This window comes from Lycorma delicatula, chromosome 6 (genome assembly GCF_047948215.1).
Source record: "Lycorma delicatula isolate Av1 chromosome 6, ASM4794821v1, whole genome shotgun sequence".
Classification (NCBI taxonomy): Eukaryota; Metazoa; Arthropoda; class Insecta; order Hemiptera; family Fulgoridae; genus Lycorma; species Lycorma delicatula.
The window spans coordinates 26,338,116-26,359,543 of NC_134460.1; the positions used below are offsets into that span (position 1 = coordinate 26,338,116).

Genomic DNA, 21,428 nt, shown 5'->3' on the forward strand with positions numbered 1-21,428 from the left:
TCAACGAAGAAGAATATAAGTTGTTGAAATCATTATCTAATAATGAAATCAATATGTAATAATCGTGTTCTCTTATTTAACCCGTTGGCTGCCGCAATACATAAGAATAAAATATTATTATGAACCTATGTTATTACGAATTAAAACCCAGAAATTCTCAAATAAGACCAATAATATTAAAGACTACGCAAATACTTTATTAGAAATGACCAACACAACAATCATATGAACAGAGTATAAAACGTGCACGAAGTAGTTTCAAGAACACTCATTACATGGCAGAGGCATGTATATGCTATTATTAGCATTATGAGGGACCACAAGACAGATTCAAAGCGTTTCAAACAAGGCGTGCATTTCTATAACTCATTCTAAAATTATGTGAACTGAGGAACCACCGTGAATCCTCGCGGCTCCCAGAAAAATTTTCTGAGGAACACCAGTGTTCCTCACGGCAGCCAACGTTTTAATATTTATCTAATTTCATCTCTTTGGGATTTTGAAATAAAAACCCCAATTTTAGAAATATGAGAGACTCGAAGAATGATAGACGTATTATTGTTAGTCCAAATCGGTGTCAAAATAATAAAATACAATGAAATGTTTTAGGGGAGACCTTATTTTTTTCCAAATTCTTTATTTTTATCCCAGAAGATTTAAATTCATCTTATGAATTTATACATTTTTATATCAAGAAAGGATCTATATATAATACAAAATTTACGGGAATCAGAAAAAACGAGGTTAGAGAAACCCAAAAATACTAAACAATAAATTATCTTTTTATGTTTACATATTTTTCTTCTTTTCCTTTTAATTTTGTTTATTAATTTATTATTTCATACCGTACTCTCTGGTTAGTTTTAAGTATTTTGCGTACTTCATCATTTTATAATTCGTTTCTTAAAATAAAAAAATCAACAATAAAAACCAATCGCTTGTGTGAAATTAATTTCAATAGCTAATAATACGATTTTGCGTATGCATGTAATTGTCTGCATATATCTAAAACACTGTTTTGAATTTAGAAATTGAATAGGTTAAGATAAATTTAAAAAAATAAACTTTATTATTCGAAGCTCTTAATTGAAGGGTAAAATACAACTTATAATAAGATTTATATATGTAACATATTTTAGAAATCTTTATCGCAATTTGCTCTTCACTTTATAGATAAATAGATTTAATATTTGTTTGTAGTTTAATAAGTAAAATAAATTTATTAAAAAATCCATTTCAATTCAATTACTCGGTTGTTTAAATATTTCACGAGAAGTTATTTATCGGACTTAGAAGACTGTCTGATCGAGGTGTAATAAGTATAGTGCTAATCGGTAAACGTTTATAACTTTAAGTAAACGTTTTGGAACAGAACGCAAGGCGGGAGTTTATTATCTCCCTACTAATAATCGCAGAGCCGGGACAAATGTCCCTTGCTGCTGTGTCTTTCTTTTATCAATCGAGTCATTATTTATTTAGTGGCGGTTATAAATTTTTATGTTTAATTTATGGACGGAGTTGGTTCATGCGTTCCGGTTCTTTAGACCAATCCGAATTAATCGACCGAAGTTGAGCGTAGGAGACTAGGCGCTTACGAGCTTCGTACTCCCGGCGTAATTTCCCTTCAGTCCGTACACTGAAGTCCTTTCGGTGCTAGCGCCTTTCGGCCTAACAGGAATACGCCTTCCGGGACCCTAGTGTTTGAAGGAAGCAATACGTTCCCTTCTCTGAAGAGAGTCACAAGTGCTGACTGAAGTAAAATTGTAAGTTTGGAAAGGAAGTCGGATAGATGGTAAGGTGAAGTTAGGGAATTCTTCACTCTGACTGACATTCGTGTTGTATCTCGGCTGGGCTCGATCGGCCGGACTCTAACCCGTGGTGGCGAGTCGCTTTTGATTTTTCTTTCTTCTTTGGTCTTCTTTCTTCTTTGTCCTGCCTTTCTGTAAACCTACTGTAATCAGATTACAGACCGTAAATCTCATATTGTCCCGTGGCCCTGAAAAGGGCATCACGAGGAAAAGTGCAGGCTTCTTCTTTCTATCGGCTGGGCTTCTCCTTCGTTCATCATTCTTCATCTTGATGAGGTGAAAAAGGAAGTGTGGAACTTATAATGTTATGTGAATCTCGCGTTCGCGAGTTGGGAGCGGCCATCACCTTGTCATTAATTGAAGTACGCCGGCCAAGCGAAGATTATTTTTGTGAAAAAGATCCTCATTTTGAAATCATTCAGACGCACGAGTGTCCGGGAAGGGGATGGGAGATAAAAGTTTGTAGAATAATTTTGTTGAATGGAGTTCGAATATTCATTAAGAAATCATACGTACCAGAACAGTAATTAAATACAGGGGAGTGAATAACAGTTTTTCTTCGAAACTATTAAAATAATTAAATGTTTTTTTTACAGAAATGTTTCATTGTAATATTTCATTTTCTAATTGGAAAAATATTTCATTAATTAATGATAATTTGAAAGATAGTCGGACGGTTTAATATCAGTCGAATTTTGGTAGGCTCAGCTTACTGATGGCCAATATTAATTTGTCACAATGAAGAAGGCGATACGAAACCAAATCATTCTTTACTTTCCTTAGTAATTCTGATATAGAACAATCTTTATTTTTGTGAGGAATTAAACTATTTTCAGACGTAAGATGTCTAATGTTACTTCTCTGTAGCCGTTACGGTTATCGAGACCTAACGAAAAAAAATATTATTTTTTTATTATAGTTATACAGTGACACTCTAACAAGAAAGTGGAAAAAATTACTTCTGAAAGTATGCACCTTCTCGAATATTTTTTGAATCTTACGTAGTTTACTTTAAATCAGGATTAAGAACTGGTCAACAATTTAAGGGGGGAGTATACATTAAAAGCTATTTTTTTAAATGTAAAACTTACGGTTACAAATTTTTAGCATAAGTTTACAACAGTTATGAATAATGTGCAGCATAATTTTCAACCCCAATAGTTACTTACAACCCCTGACGTAGGGGTTGAAGTGGTAAAAACAGTGATTTGCTAGAGAAATCATAATTTCATTAGTACTCAATCTATAACAACAAAACTACTGTCATTTAAAAAAGGTCTAACTTGGTTTTATGAACTCTAAGAACAGATTAAAAATATACTGTTTCTAAATATCTATTTAATTTTTTTGTTTGTTTTTGATGAAAAGTCAAGTTCATTGTTGTAACTATTTTTTTTTTTAAATACCTTATATCAAAAACACTACATATGGTTCTATCAGAACATAGATCAAGGAATTCTAAACACTTGGAAAAAAATTATGTTTCTACCTAGTGTAGAATCAAAGATATCATTGATTTACCAAATGAAAACATGGAAAAATAATTTTACGGAAAACAACAAAATAAAATTAATTAAATAAACAGTAATTAAATACAAAAACTCACTCTGAATTAGAATTGCCCTACTTCCTAAGTTACACCTTCTTCCTGCACTTGTTTTTCTTTATTTTTTAAATTCTTTAACCGTAACTTTCTCTTTCTTTCTTATTGTGTTTGATTATATTTTAGTGATTCTCCCATTAATTTTCCTGTTCATTTTTCATCAAGAATACTGGATGAGAATATCCTGGCGAAATCTTATCTCTTTCTATCGTTGATAAGAGTGATATATATTCAAAACTGTACTCACCAATACTTTCTTGTACAGCCGTCTCAACGATTTTTTGAAAAACACTCCCGTTTTTGTTACATCTTCGCCACATGCAATTATTCAAACTTTCATTAGCGTTTTGGGTTAGCCCTCTAGTGCATCTTGAAAGCAGTCGGCTGTCAGTTAGTCTTTCATATGTAGGGGTGATGTGCCGCAAAATAAACAAACTGATCGGTGTTTTCATATTATCATTGTTTCCCAGTTGTTTTACCATGTGCTTGCCCTCTGTTATAAAGAACCAAGATTCCTCTCCGATTTATGTTGTGTAGGTTTATACCAACACATAAACAATTTAAAGTTGGTACATTATAAAGTTGGTGTACTTTTAATCGTACATCAATTAGTCGGTTACACTTTTTTTAAAGAGTATTAGCCAGAAGCTAACAGCTATTAGCGCACACGGCTAACCGTGCTACCGCGCAAAGAAAAATACATAAGCAAACAAAAAAAAATTTACCTCTAATTTGTTTGTAACAAACGTTATTGACACTTGTAAACGTGTTTTTTTTATAAAAACGGAGAAAATTTTCACAATGATATGCAATGCAATTTTAAAATGTTCCATTTACTTAGAGATAACTTAAAAGAAAATAAATATTTCAGTATTTTCAGGAAATTTCAGAAAAAAGTACCGCAAAAAATTTGTTTGATGAAACATTTTTTTCAGTATATTTTACGTATACTTCTCCTTAAGCAAATATTTATTGAAAGTGGATTCGTCGTAGATTGCAAATCATAATGTAAAACTCCTCACTTTTCTGAAGTACAGATTATGAACTGGTGTCTTTTTGGATTGATCCAAAAAGACAACAGTTCTATTTCCTTTGAAATAACTATTAAAGTATTAACTATTTAACTATTAATAACTATTTCCTTTGAAATATCTGAAATAGAATTTTTATAATTATAAATACAAGGATATATTTATTGGTTGTACGAACCGTTAAGAACTGGATTTAACTCTCAATCTTCCTACTGAAATTTTGTATGTGGGGTTCAATTAATTAAACTGTCTGAAGAATGACAACATAAGAATGATTCTTAATAGAATCATTCTTAGAATCATTCATTATAGTTTAATAATAATTTATTAATCTATACTTGGACAAGTAACCCGTTATGAGACCTTATAATATAAAATAGATTTTTTATTGTTTTACCACAAAATACTTATTCTAAATTCATAACCGGTATACATTATATATTGACTGACCTGCAATGCCAACGAAGAACATGAAGATTTCTAGCACCACCCGGGACGCATGTCATACCAGGAGGCCAGGAACACGAAGAGGAATTGCCGCGTATACATTCCCCTCGTCTTATCCATTTCGGCCAAAAATAAGGCCCCAAATTATCCCATACAAATCTTATAGGGCAAGTAGCTCTTCGTATCAGCCAAGTCTTAACTAATTCTCTGTATTCAGATGGTAACTCAGAAGGCAATTGAAGCGGTTCTATGTTAGGCCCGCTGCCACTGCTGTTTAAATATCCTCTCAATGTATGTACCGCTTTTCTGTCATCGTCATCTTCGACCTCCTTAGAAAAAAACAACATTGCATCAGTAAATGTAATATTGAATTATTTATAATTAATAATAATTTTATAATATTACGTTACAGAAAATAAATATTATAAATAGCGCAACAGAGGATTCTGCCTGCCATAAGTCAATTGGTAAATTAATATTCATTTTTCTAATAAATAAATTTGTCTCTATTTCAAATGCGAAATATTCTTTATGTTTAGTTTTTTGCAGAAAGGTTTACATTGGTTATTATATTTAATAGCCAGAAGAGTATTGCTGTAGATCTGAAAACGTGTTTTTTAGTATCTACTAATATCTTGATGGAATTGGAATAGATTTAAAAATAGCAAATTTATATAGTCTAGTCAATAGGGATTTTCTTTCTAAAAAAAAAATTAGTAGAGTTTAGGGAAGTAAATGTCATAGATTAGAGATTAGATTACAAATTATTTGTATGAGACTGGACAAAAATTTCGCTAACTGGACAAACTGGTGGCCTTTCAAAGGTGGTGTAAATCGGTTTTTCAATTTTGTAGGCGAAGATAAACTTCCTAGGCGAAAACGTTCTGAATAAAAGTTGTAGGCATACGCAGTACCTATAATTTAAATCCTTAAACGTTAAATTACGTTAATTAGTTACAAAAAAGCCGTTAAAAATTGCCGTTTTTTTGCAAAGCCAATATTTGGCTTAAATTATAGGTACTGGAAATGCCCACAACTTTTATCCAGAAATTGTTTACCTAGGAAGTTAATCTTGGACTCCAAAATTGAAAAACTGATTTTCATCACCTTTGAATGTCCGCCATTTTGTCCAGTTAACGAAAGTTTTGTTCAGTCGCATATAAACACGTTGTACTTACGCTAATCTACAACCCCATGTACGTCGGTAAACTCTACTAACTTTCTTCAAAAATCGATTTTTTTTTCCCCCATTGACTAGGCTAATAATACTGAAACGATTTTAGTATGTTGTCACGTGTTCGCGGCTCGATCAGGATATTGAGAGATTGACCGTTTAAAATGGTTATATAATTACAATTTATTAGTTTAAGAACATAAATAAAATAAGACAAATTAGTAATAATAACAATGACAATGATAAACAACTCACAATAATAATAAAAATAATAATGATAATGACAACAGCAAACAGTAATAATAATACTAAACACAATAATAATCATATTAATCACAACAACACAATAACAATAATAATAAATGCCAATAATTATAATTAATAATAATAATAATATGTGATTACATACAAAACAGAATTTAAAATAAACCTCAGGATTTATTTATAGATAGTTAAATACTGAAAACCAGAATTCAATCCGATTGACAAAAGACATTAACATGACTGCTAGTCTTAACACGTTTCACTAGTCATGTATTAACAACAAGTATAAAGTTCTTTTATTGCAAATAACTTTCCTTTTCACAAATACAACTACCCTAACAATTTATGAATGAAATTTACTATATTATCTCTTTCAGTTACAGTCTAACAGTAACTCACCAAAACTTCTTGTTTTCATGTACTGGAATTACTCTTGACGTCACCTTAATCGCTTCGAACTTGTATGTACTAGAAATTCGCTCCTTTACTGACCTCCTCACAGAATGCTGTCACTTCAAATTCGCATAATAACTCCTCGCTTAGAACTCTCTTGCAGACTGACCGTCAACTGGTCTTCCCAGGAGTATTTATACTCCTATCCTCTTTACCTGCAGGACAGGATCCAACTCGAAGCGTGAGGATCATCCACCCTCACATTTTCCCATGAGATTCCAAACCTGGGTCCGGTAAGTCTTCTCACGGAACAACATCTGTTTAGGTGTGTCAGTGAGCAGTATTACAAAGGACAATTTTTAAACGGACCTGTTACCTTTACTAAAAGGGTTTCTTTTAGTCCCTTTCTGGATTCCTCTCATTATTATATATTCTACTACTTTTTAATTGGCAGGAATCCGTTACTCAGGTCCGTTGTACTGGTGTTGTTACAATATAAGTTTTTGTTTAGAATACTTTTTCTATTTAGTAATAATGAAAATTAGTTTTACTCGAAATATATTCAAATTGTAAAGCTAAAAATTACAAAAATAAAAGTAGAAAATCGGTTAACACACATATCTACGTTTAATTTATCTCAATTGCATCCCTTTCATAAAAAAATAACAAATAAAATAATAGAAAATTATTCTATCTTTTCATTAATAGAAAAGCAGTTGCGTTTCAGATAAAAGCATGGCGGGACCATGTTCAAGGTAACAGTGGTGGGGATCGATATAAAATTAACATTTTTCAATTTTATATAGTTTTCCAATACCCTGGAATATTTTTTTCCTCCCTGGAGGTCATCTGATTACAAAAATGTTAAAAATCGAATTTATACGTTTAAATATGTAACTAAAATTATAATAGATAATTTTCCACATACGGTTACATGTGGATATTTAAGTATATTGGTAGGTATTTGATTTTTATATTTCAGGAACAGTCTAATTTATATTTATGTATTAATTTGTGTTAATATGTATTAATTTCACATTTCAAAATTTTTGATAAGAGGTGGCGATATTGAGGAGGAGATACTGTACATTCAAAATAAAGTAAGATTTTTCAAAAATTCTATTCGTGCTTGTTTTTTGTTTATCAAAATTATACTACCAGAGATTCATTTGTGAAAAAAAAAAGTTAATATAGCATACAAGAAATTTGAATTTATACATTTTTATAACTTTTACCGACTTTTTGAAGAATAGTACGGTATTACTTATGGTTGAATAGTTGAGTGTGAAAATATATTTTCTTTACGTTTTGAGGTATGAGAAGTTTATTTAAAATCGAGTTTCCTTACATTGAGAGTATCATTTTAATCCCCTTAGGCGGTTTTCTCGTAAACTACGCACTATAAAAAAAAAAGAATGACAAACACTCTTAATGGAAGGGGACACTGATGGTTACCTTGAATTTGACCTTGACCGTTATTTCAAGGTTAAAACTATTTTTTCAAATGGAATGACTTATTTTTGATCCCATAAATGAAAAGAGAGGAAAATTTTACCTTGAAATATGTGGTCATACAAATGACCTTTGAATTTTTTTTGAAGATCATACGCTAACCATCAGAGATAGTGTTATACGGGTACTGGATTCTTTTCGCAGATATTTACAATCGCTGGTTTCTAAGTTGTGAGAAGAGGATTTATATCTGTTACTTTCTTCGAAATTCAGCAAATTGTGTTAATCGGATACCGTATGTGATTAACTCCTTAACTATGAACTTCAAGAAGCTGGAAAAAATAAAACATATCATAAAACGTCGCGCTAAATTCAAGTATGCCGACGTGATATTTTTTGCTCTTTCCATTGGCACAATGGGATAAAGGTAATCCATTTGAAAAACCTCGATGACCTTGGAACGACCTCCAAAGGGTCCTTAAGGTCACGGTCAAGATTATAGCCGGATGTCCTCTTCCTATTCACATAACTTCTGTATAATCATTTTTATGCTCTTTCCCACAGTTAGCGAGTTGAATATTGCATTGTATGATATTTAAAAAGGGTGTACAACACGTATAACACTATCTCCTTACAATACTATCACCCGTATAACACTATCTCAGATGGTTAGCCGTATGACGTTCATAAAAGTTCCAAGGTCATTTGTATGACCACATACTTCAATGTAAAATTTTCCGCTCTTTTCATTGGCGGGGTCAAAAATAGGTCATTCCATTTGAAAAGAAATCCTGTTAACTTTGAAATAACGGTCAAGGTTAAGATCAAATCCAAGGTCAAAATGGGGAGTTCCCCCTTCAGTCCAAGTAACCTTTGTTTATGTGATTTGTTTGTATTGTGCGTAGTTTAAGAGAAAATTGCCTTCTTTTTTCCTGTTTAGTCTCCGGAAATTACCATTACTTCAGAGGATGAATGAGGATATGTATGAGTGTAAGTGAAGTGTAGTCTTGTACAGTATCAGGTCGACCATTTCTGAGATGTATGGTTAATTGAAACCCAACCACCAAAGAACTAACCCACCGGGTTGATCTAGTAGGAAACGCGTCTTCCCAAATCAGCTGATTTGGAAGTCGAGAGTTACAGCGTTCAAGCCTTAGTAAAGGGAATTACTTTTATACCGATTTGAATACTGGTTCGTGGATACCAGTATTCTTTGGTGGTTGGGTTTCAATTAACCACACATCTCAGGAATGGCCGAACTGAGAATGTACAAGAATGGTCGAATTTACAAGACTACACTTCATTTACACTCATACATATCATCCTCACTCATCTTCTGAAGTAATACCTGAACGGTAATTCTCGAAGGCTAATGAGGAAAAAGAAAAGAAAAGAAAACCATCAAAGAACACCGGTATCCACGATCTAACATTCAAATCCGTGTAAAAATAATTTCTTCACTAGTACTTCAACGCTGAAACTCTCGACTTTTAAATCAGCTGATTTACTAAGACGCGTTCACCACTAGATCAATACGTAGGTTCAAGAAAATCGCCTTTCTTTCTTTTTTCCTGTTTAGCCTCCGGTAACTACCGTTCATATAATTCTTCTGAGGATGATATCTATGAGTGTAAATGAAGTGTAGTCTTGTACATTCTCAGTTCGACCATTCCTGAGATGTGTGGTTAGTTGAAACCGAACCACCAAAGAACAGCGGTATCCACGATCTGGTATTCAAATCTGTGTAAAAATAACTGAATTTACTAGGATTTGAACGCTGGAACTCTCGACTTCCAAATCAGCTGATTTCGGAAGACGCGTTCACCACTAGACCAACCCAGTGGGTTGCTTGCGCCAATCTGTTTTTTTATTATCATTACTTCATCTTACTTGTGTAATTTTACTTACTAAACAAGAAAATTCTCAAACTTTTGGTATATTGATTTACCTTTCGTTAATATTAAATTCTTCGTTAACCTTCTTTCTGTCACAATTTATTATTAATTTTATTTAATTTCACATTGAATTTCTCTTACCTTGTAGTAAAACCATGCCATTCAATATTTCTTGTAACTCGTTTTTACTTCCTACCATCTGGTATGGCAATATAAATCCAATTTTCATTATTGAAGGAAGAGTTAGACTGCAATTTCTGAATTAATAGCGGGAATATTCAGCGATAACGTTACCAATTTTTTTTCAACGAACGAGTAGTTCCTTATTGAATTCAATGTATGTGTGTGAACACTTTTATCTCGGATTTCGATTTTGGATTCGGATTGAACATCGTTTGAGAGGATTAAAAAATACTCTAATAGCCGCGATCGGCCGTCGGGTTGAGCCGCCAAAATTAAAATTTTGTATAATTCATTACGCAATACCGGTGTTAGCTATCAAGTTGGTTCAAACGCACTAATGTGAAGTAAGGTTTACTAAAATACATAAAACATATAAATATCAGTTTTGTAAATCAAATGGAAGATGCAAAAATGGCGGAAAAACTAAATTTCTACAAATTGAAAAAAAAATATGCCACAAAACGCCTAACCATGAAATAAATTAATTGTATTAACTTAGCGTAAGTAGAAGTTAGAGATAATAACTTTGTTAGAAATGAATTAAATATTGAGAGAACGGTGATAATAATTAAGTATATTTAGTCGGAAAGTTTACTAGACTTTCATTGATAGCTGGTTTTTAATAAAAGTAATATGCGTTATATTACCACAAAAAAATGACCATACGATCCGAAGGTTTTGATAATAAAATTTATATGTTAGTTGGTACGATCAAAAATGTATATCATGAAGTTTATCGAGAAAAAAATGTATCATTGTTATTGCATTTATTTATTTCTCAAATAATTTTTTTTAAACGATAATTTGTATTGTTCTAATTTCTTTTTTTATAATTAAGACTAAAGATATTTTTACGTTTTAAAATCTATTTATTAGTTATGTAACACATCTCCAGCCTACCAGTCTGTAACGTGTGTATTAATAATATGAATCAGTGTAATTCATAACGAAACGTCATTTATTCTATCTGTAGTGACCAATAAGAACTAAACAATCACATTTGTATTCTATACGAATAAACATCATCCTTTTTCTCAATTATTCATTGCACGTGGCTTGATTACCCTATCAAAGAAGAGAAAAAGTAGTTGGCAACATTATGCGTCACTAAATTCATTCCCTTTTAGTCGCGTTTCTTAAACGATGTCATTAAAAAACATAACACTAAACAGTTGAATTTTCTTTCTTCATACATATGAGCTTGCTTATTGATAAAATGAAATCGATGATTTTTTTCTATCCAATAGTCATATATTTCATTTTAATCTTCGTCTTCTGTTACAGTTTTTTTCCTTTCTACACTTTCTTTTAATTTAACCATACCTTATGATATGGTTCGTCTGTTAAATGCCACAATCAAATTGTTATAGACAAACCGATTCAACAAACGAGTCATTCTTAAAAATTAATAACACTAAAAATTAATAAATATCTTGTCTTGGTCAAGAATAACAAGATCATATAACGGGCTTATATAAGAAAATAAGTAGCTTTCTTATGAAATCTATCAAAAACTGACCGATTATTGTACTTTTGATGATTTACACACGAGTCATAGCTATAACAAAAACATGAATGAAATAGGTAATGTAAAGAAACCAAAATTAATTACCCCCTTTTGCTTAGGAAAAAAATATTTTACATGCACTTTTATTATTTTTCTACCTACTGTTAATAAATGAAAGAAACCAAAAAAAATTCAACTGAAAAATGTATAAGCAATAAAACGTTGCCTAAGATTTCTTTTTCTGGGTGGGAAAGATGAATTATAATGAAAATTTATTGTAATATTATTATTAAAAGTTTATTTTAACTTTTAATGAGTTTAAATAAACCAAAGAAAGTTTTTAAAAATTTCAAAAGCAATATTTTTGAACTTCGGTCGGCTGAATCACCACATTATTGCCCCCAGAGTATTTTTTTTTTTTTTACTACTGCTACTACTATGCCTAGAAAGAAAGAAAAGAAATAGGTTAAAAAATATACAATAAATAAAAAGATAGCTTTTTATTTTGGAAGGGGGAATTTTGGGGCAAATTCTTTTTTTAAGTGTTAAGATAAGCAGGCACTCATTTACTGAGCTTATTATAAAGTAATGTTTACAAAACTCTGAGAAAATTTACTAACAAACCCCCCCCCCCTCACAACCGATCACTAGAGATATTGACTCCAACATTTTAACAAAATATTGCCCTATATACACGAGTCTCTGTAAAAAAACTTTCTAAAAATCGGTTTATCCAGTCAAATGTTATTAAACTTCAAATACGCCAACACACGTACATAGGAATATTATCACCCACGTTTTCTGTTTTTGGGTCATGAAACATCGAGAAATGCAAAAACCCATACCCTCCCTATTTTTTGGCAATTACCATACACTCCTTCTTGCAGCATAGCTCTAGAGATATGTTGCCAGGCATATAAAAATATTTATACAATTTTTTTAACAGAAAATTTAACATTGAAATCTTCATTATTTTTTTTAAAAGTTTAATTCATTATTACAATTTTGGGAAGAAATAGCCAGGCTTATATGCAAAATTAGATGATCTTTAATTAATTGCAAACACGATTCTCTGCATTCCTTATCATACGGCTTTCTTATTTCTTACTCGGAAAGTTCGCTCAAAATTTTGAAATATAAAAGTAAATTTGTTTCTATCTATAACCTCGAGTAAGAGATATCCATCGTAGGAATAGTTTCAGCCGTACCCCAACCACCCGTACCTTATCTAGCTTAATGGCCAATCATCTTTTTTCCTTGGAAAAATTGTAATGTAAACCCAGGTAGCTTGTTTATAGATAGATCCCTCAGCCCATAACAACAGATACACAACTGAAATTCATTGCCACATGGCAGAAACAACAGGAATGGATCCAGTAAGGGCGTCAACGGGAGTTCCAAACGATATCTGTAACAATAGAAACAAAACAATAAATCCATTGTTTCCCAACAGTTATAATTATTACGTTCTGAGCTTTTTGTAATTAGATACTCTTCCTAACCATACATCGGAAGAATTCTGCAGTGAGAATTAATTAACTGTATGCCTACAGATAACGCTCGCCTCTTAATACTCGATCTATAAAATCACGCCTAAACGTTGTATAATATTTATTTATTTTTATTTCACTGAAATCATTTTTTTAAAAATATATCCTCGTAATTAAATTACTGAAAACTGTCTCTGCCATAAGAAAAGGGACCATTTTGAAATTTCAAAAAATTTTCTTCGAAAATTCTTTAAATTTCGTTACATTAAATTTTCCTTTAAAATCCATACTTAATTAAGACTTTTTTTAAAAACTGGTTCCAACCCCTCAAATTTTAATTTAAAAATTAAAATTCTTAAATTTTTATTATAAATGAAGAAAAAATAATTCTTTAGAAAGTGTTTTAAATTCTATTTAATTTTTCCTTAGAAAAAAATATTGCTAAATTGTATTCCAACGTGTGAATCATAATAAAAAAAAATAATCATTACATAATTTTCGAGATAAAACTTTCGATGATTTAGAAATCACAATTAGAAAAACAAAACTAAATTTTGTGAGACATTTGATTCGAATGGATTCAGATAAGTTGAACAAAAACTTTGTGATAAATTTTGGAAATATAAAACTCCATCCTTCTACGTAAAACAAGTAACGGAAGAAGTAAATAAAGCAAATATAAAAAATTGTAAGATAGAAAAACTTAGAGAAAAAAATCCGCAGAATCGAAGTTTTTGAAAATGCAAAAAAGAAAAGGAAGCGCATGTTCTGGATAGAACTAAAAATATAGCATAGAGAAAATAATGAATTCTAAAGGAGAAAGAGGGAAAATCAGAACAGAAGCAATTGAAATGATATTTTTGTAGTTCTCTACAGGCTGTTCGGAAAAACGTAAGTAAATATATATTACTTCAATTTGTAATATTTACTTTATTTCTATCAAATAAATTATTAAAAAATACATTTACTTTGGAAAAAAGGTGGAATAGGTCATGAAAATTGCAACATATCTTTTCTACAAGTTGTAAACATTTCTTGTTTTATACTTTTTGTCTTATTACTGTATTTTATTTAGGTTCTTTTTGAGCGTTCATTATTTTAAGTTCTTAGTGGTAGTGTCTCGGTCTTTCATCCAGAGGTTTCGGATTCGAATCCCGGTCAGGCATGGCATTTTCACACGCTAAAAAATTAATATTCATCTGATCCTTAACTACCTAACGGTAGTCCCGGAGGTTAAAAAAAAGTTTTTATTGAAGACTACACAATAAAAATGTATTATTTTTTGTGAGATGGCAGGTCACATATAAATAGTCTAGTTAAATTTTTTTACGGTGACCACACAATACCGATCAAATTATTCTAGTATTCTGACCCAAGCAGACTAATTTTCTATAATTTTTTGTGGAATGCAAAGGTATTACGAAAAACTACTTTTTTATTTAATCAGTAAAGTGTTAATAATTTACTTTTATATATTACTAGCCGGTCAGGGCGGGCTTCGCACGCCCGATCGTCTAGCTTGGGTTCCAGGGAGCTTTGCTCCCTGGAACCTCGACCCAAAGCTAGGGTCCAAGTCGAGGGACCAAGCTAGGCCCAAGCAAACTAGGGACCAAGCAAACTAGGCCCAAGTCGAGGGTCCAGGGAGCAAAGCTCCCTGGACCCTCGACGCGTTCGTATCATTATTTTTTTGAGAATATTAAGAATTTTACAGAAAGTTTTAAGAAAAAAAGAAAAGAATATTTTTCTGAACATTTTGGTGTTTTTATATTTAAAATAGGGTTAAAGAATAAGTAGATATAGAATTTAATAGTTTTTAATATAATAATATTTAACGCTAGTCATATAACTTGGCTTGGGGACGCCGTCTTCTTCTTATGTGTGTTCGTGTGAGATTGTGTTAGTTGCCAATCCAGCTGCTGCTATTGGCGCAGAGCGGACACGTGATGCGTCGGCCGGATGCGCGCAAACTACTCTCTTCCGCTAAATAAAGGAGCCTTTTTTTTTACTGCTAAATAATAACTAATAATCTTTTTGCTTTTATTCATAAAATTAAATAAATAAAATTAATAAAAATACAAATATAAAGTATATATAAAAATAATCTACGCTTAGAAATGAAATAAAATAAACTGTAAATTAATTGACAACGGACTATTTCTAGCGGGAGAAAGTCGGCTGAGAGAGAGTTTCCATGCGCAGCCGCCTGGCTCACCACCATTGGTCCATTCTGCCCCAGTAGCAACTAAAATAAAACTGTGAGCCCATATGACGAACAAACAAATCTATTCACTATCATTTTTTATGAGAAATAATAAATTTATTATTATTATCGGGAACAGGTGTTAAATTTAAACTTTAAACTTTAACAATAGAAAAACGCTACTGTTTTCGATATAATGTGCTTAGAATGCCTTAAAGTAGTGGCGTGTACTGACTACCGAACACGCATACTGTAAGTGTAGGGGCAGTAAACTCCTCCGGATTGTTCATCGGGGTTTTCAATTCTTAAATGTTAGTTTTAGTAATGTATGTAGGTTACTTCTAGTTTAGTGCTTGTCTATAAATTTTTTCATGTTTTAATTTGTATCACAGAACCATTTCTATGCACTTAAAATTTGTTTCATTATGAAGTATATCGGGTTAGGTTATTAGATTTAGAAGTATTAATAGAAATTTGAAATACTCTAATAATTATGAGTTTTGTTTACACTTAAATATTACGTTTATAAGTTTTCATTTTTATGTTTACTAGGAATGATAATCAAGTTAAATTAGATATAGTAATACCATTTGTCAGCCTCCGTGGCGCGAGTGGTAGTGTTTCGGCCTTTCATCCGGAAGTCCTGGGTTCGAATCCTGGTTAGGCATGGCATTTTCACACACGCTACAAATCATTCATCCCATCCTCTGAAGCAATACTTAACGGTGGTCCCGGACGTTAAAAAAAAAGAAAAAACAGATATTGCTATTGCAAATTGTTCGTACTCAGTAGTTCAGCCTAGTTTTCACTGTAGATAAATCAGTACAGTTAACTTATTAAAAACCCATTTATAACCTCTCCGGTTAAAAATATTATAACTCTTTATAAGTTTTTTCACTCATCATTATCTTAACTAACCCTCTTTACTTACAACACTTTTGGTTTTCCTCTTTGTTGTCGTCTGTTTGAAATTGAAGAAAAAACCTTAAGCAGTAGTCTAACCTTGGATCTATACGAAGGTGTTCACACTGTAACAGCTGTTTTTCTCTTATACAGTTATATTATTACTTTCTCAATATTACTAGATAATTTAATTAAATAAATTTACATTATTTTTTTAAAATTTAGCTATTAGTTTTAATTCTTATATTTTCACTTACATTATCAATATCACTATTTGTTGGAGATTGTGGCCTAGATTTTTTCATCCATCGACTGTCAAAATCCGGACCGAGTAAAGCCATTAGTGTCGGCTCATGTAAATCTCTTTTTCTTGGTTTTAACGCTGATTTTCTTGGATTTGCCCAAAATTGAAGAGGAAGCTGTGTACTACCTAATAACAACGCCGGTGATGTACCGACAAGTCCTGTACTGTCCTTTGTATCTGATGATACTACCGGTAATGATGATACCACTGCAGCCAGACTTATTACTGCCAGTCTAACCTCCATCTAAAACAAATCAATAATTATTAATAAGAATTTCTTTGTAATTAATAATTGATTATTATCATTTTTTTTAAGGTCGTAAAATTAAATTCAGATATATCACAAAATGCTTATATGTAAGATGTTATAACCTTATATAAAACAAAGTCTCTTTCAAAAGTATTATAGGAATTCCAAAGAATAGCAATCATCTCATGTTGGCTTACTAAGGAGAAATAAACTGGTTTTCTGCTTTCTTGTTCACTTAGCCGAATTTATTGTTTCATATCAGTTTACCAGACCCAAATGTAACAAAGATTCAGCCATATAAGTTATATTTTCACTTTTTCCCCATATAGGTTGCTTGTTTGATGAACATCATTATCTCAAGGATAAAATTTTATAAGACCTTTTTCATAAGAAAGGCTATGAAGAAAGATGTAGATTAAAGCAAAACATTAATGTAACCCTTTCTTTAATCGCAAATTATAGTTTTTTCTTTTCTAAGAGAATCTATTAAAATGTCAAGATTTCGTGAAAATATCTAATTACGTTATTATTTATAAACCATATAAACTTTCCTCTGATGTAAATCTAACGGTTAATTAAGATTCGAGTGATCAAAAAACAGTCTCCCTCTTAAGCAAAGCTGTCTTTAATAACGTTTAAAGTGTTTGTGAACACATTTATCATTTTCTATATTATGAAAAGCAAATGATAGTAAAACTATGAAATGAATTTTTCGGCTGTAAATAATTTCCACACATATGCGTGGATGAAATATAGATAAACTTGAATTTATTTTGTTTGAAAAATAGTGAGGTTAAAAACGATGATGACATTGAGAATAGTATCATTTGAGATAATCAACGTAGAGCGACGCGCCCATACTAGCAATTTGCTTCACACTACATCGGATGTATTATTTAACATGATAAAATTTTCCGCTACAGGAAAATTCAATGTAGTGTGTGATGAAAGAAGTGTCACTCTGAATTGCCTAATTCAATTGGTATGAATTTTTTAGTGTAACGACGTATATAACCTCTCTTGTTTTATAAAAGATATAATTCAATTTTTTACTATATTTTACGGCTGCAAAAACCTCTTACAGTGCAATGTATATTAATATATTGGATAAGAAGCTCCATTATTACTTTGAATATGAAAAAGAAAATCCATATTTATTAATTCTACTAGACTACCTACTATAAAGATAGACTGCCAAGAATTTGCGGATCATTGAGCAATCTTAACTAGTGACATTTCAACCGCACAAAAACAGTTCGAACTGTTAAAAAAATCGCAAAAAAAGTTGACCTTCAGATTTCATTCGACGAAACGGATTGCATAACCTGTAAAAAAACAAGCATCAAAATACATGAAAACCAAATATCGTAAAACCGAACTAGTTGCACAATTTAAAAATCTTGGTGAAAAAATTCAAGAAAACGGAATCGGAAAGAACAGATAATGAAATTAGATGCAAAAAATTTGTATCAGCATATCGTCTCACCCGTAACATCTATAATAACAATGCTTTTCTACTCGTACACACGTAAACTTACGACATTACAACACAGTCATTAGACCGGAATGTCTCAATGGATCAGAAACACCTATTTTAAACAGAAAAGTTGACATAGAAAAACACTGAGGGAAAGGAATTGAAAATAATGAGAAAGATGCTAGGACCAAAACATATTTGGTGAACTCAGAAGCAATCAGAAAATCAAACGGTTCAGAAAAAATCACATGGACATTAGAAAACCCAGATTAAAATTTACGGGCATCAAAAGAATGAACCCAAACACTCACAATACAAATAGTAGATTTCTATGAAACAGAACCACAGCAAATATAGGCACAATAAAATGTATTGGTGAAATTAAAAGTGACCTATTAAAAGTGAAAATTGGTATTATCTAGAGAAATTAGACCGTCAACTTGTGGAAAAAGAATAAAAATCGATTCTACAAATTATGAACTGTCTGTCTTAAGATAACATCAGACTTTTTGCCGTTCTATATTACTAAATTATACACGTAAAATGTTTAAAAAATATTTCTCATTCAAAAATCCATTTAAAATTTTTGAATACGATTTTATAAAAATAATATCCATCTCTGCAAGTTATTCACATTTCCTTTTTTTCAAGGCCATACAAGTGTTACGAAGATTCGCTAACTTAGTCATTATGCTAATTAGATGTTTAGGCCTGTAGTTGCACAGACTTATTTTCTATTTGTATTCACTAATGAATAATTACTGTTTACATTTATAATTTTATTTGTTACATTTAAAGTTTACTACGCAGCTTTTTTTATTGCTTTATATTTTGATTGCAATAAATTTTATCCTTTAACTTAAGCTGTTACCATAGAAGTAATTGGAAATTCAACGGGAGACCTTAACTTTTTTTGTGGTTATTACCACGTAAGCTTTAAACTTATATCTGGAAGTGTAGAATGAGAATTTTTACCAGCTTCACCACGATTCGAACTCGAGATCTTCTGGGTGAAAGGTTGAGACGCTAGCATTCCGTTAATTTTAATTTATCCGTTGAATTTTGGTCACTGGTATTCGAATAATGGGCATGTGTTTTGATGTTAATTTTTACTATGAACTACTATAAAAAATGGGAATATTGCCAACAGTTTGTGTTCCATCAGTAAATAAATCATAACTATCTTTAAATATTAAATATATATAAACATCCTTTTATGACATCACATTTAGGAGGCAGCACCAGGTTCAATAATTGAAATCAGTTTTTTATTTCGGTTATCATATTATTGTTCTATATACTACGTATACGTTGCTATATCAAAACAAAAATATTCATAAAACTTACCTCATTATATTTATACAATGATTAGAAATTTAATTTTATGAGAAAAAGATAATCAAGTTATGATGAAAAATATTGTTCATTAAAATTTTAGACTAATGTCCACTAAAATAAAATTATTTTACGAATTTACTAGTATTACTCTGGCTAATATCAAATTGAAATTTCTTTAATGATCTTTTAGACAGATTTTTATTTACTTTAGAAATTTTTTATGACTTCAAAACAGCAACAGCTCGCATACGATGGCCTGTGTTTAAATGAATTTAGATTTTATTGTTTGGCGTAAAATTTGATCTGTTTTCTCGTGTTATGATTGTAAACAATTTCACTTTTTCCGAAAATAAAATTATTACATACGTAGTATTTGATAAAACCTCGAATAGGCTATTCAAAGAATTGAATTTGCTTCAATTATGATGTTACCAATACAAAAATCTTTTTGTGATATATAAATTGATTTTTTTGTAGAAGATATTTTTTTAAATAATTTCCATTCCTAATTATCTATCTTTTTTTAGTAATAATATTTTCGGAAACACTTCATAATAATTATGCTACGTATAATTTGACTTATCCTATTTCAAAATTTAGAAACTATTCCCGTATTTGTTTTACAATACGTAGTATTAATTTTACTACTGTTTATTATTATTCTTTTGTATTTTAAATGTTTATTGTTTTGATCTAAGTTAAATTTATTAATCATTAGCTCGATTAATTAAAGAAATAACATCAGAATGGCGTATAAATGTATTTTACTTGACAAATTAAAATTTTTGTTATTGCAATAATCTTGATAGTATAGAGTGCGACATACCAATTTTTCATACACATTTACTATCAGATTCGGCAATGCTTCGCTATTACTAGATTTGAGTATAGATGTAGATTAAATGAACACAATTGAAAGTTTTATAAAACATTAAAAACTGAACATTACGGAACTTCGTAATTTTACTGCTTAAACTTACGTAAATTTAAACTGCCCAGAAACATCCGTGGAGTCTTGGTCAATGATATTGTAGTTTTAGACCGGATGTTTATATTTTTGCGTAGTGCTGATTTTATGCAAAAAATTTGATAGTTTTGCGTGTAGTTTGGTAATGGAAGAGTTTTTAATGAGTTTGTTTTTGCTTTAATCTTTGTGGTCCTGTGTTAGCTTTAGATTCTGTTATCCAAGAATGGGCCTTTTACACCCATCTCGGACTTTGTTAAATTCTATTTACTTTAGTTTTATTTTAGATTTTAGCTGTGATATTAGTTGTAAGTTTTATTTATTTTTTAGAATAGTCTTAGTTTCCTTTATTTTTTTTATAAAGATTCCGGGCGATGATAACGCGTGGTCGTTTTTTGCCCTTCAAAAAAAAAAAAAATTACGGAACTTCACAAAATTAAACTTTTCACTTTATAAAAGTCAGAATGTAAATAAATCCAATTCTTAAAACAGCACTACCTATCGGATTTAATTCAAATTACTCTCTAAACACAACAGTCGGTTCAAAATACCCCTGATTTTCTTTCTACTGGTCAGATCAAGGATTTCAGTAGCTTTAAATCTTCTCCGGACAACGCGGACAATTTTGCAAAAACCCGCGCGTAAATCTGTCCAGTAGTTTTTTAGTCTCTAGCGAACACACATATGAACATTGCCTTTTGTATATATATATATATATATATATATATATATATATATATAGAAG

At 31.0% G+C, this 21,428-nt stretch overlaps 1 protein-coding gene across 2 annotated transcripts in view; it reads right to left on the bottom strand.

The window, feature by feature from the left end:
• The window catches only part of LOC142326763 (noggin-like), a 114,288-nt gene that overhangs the window by 4,022 nt on the left and 88,838 nt on the right, over window positions 1-21,428 (bottom strand). The window contains exons 2-3 of one of the 2 annotated variants that reach the window (XM_075369455.1): window positions 16,608-16,898; window positions 4,893-5,215 (exon numbers count right to left, since the gene is read on the bottom strand). In XM_075369455.1, coding sequence (XP_075225570.1) covers window positions 4,893-5,215; window positions 16,608-16,898 — 614 coding nt within the window. Of the gene's footprint in view, window positions 1-4,892; window positions 5,219-16,607; window positions 16,899-21,428 lie in introns of both variants that reach the window. The other variant, XM_075369454.1, reaches the window with a different exon arrangement.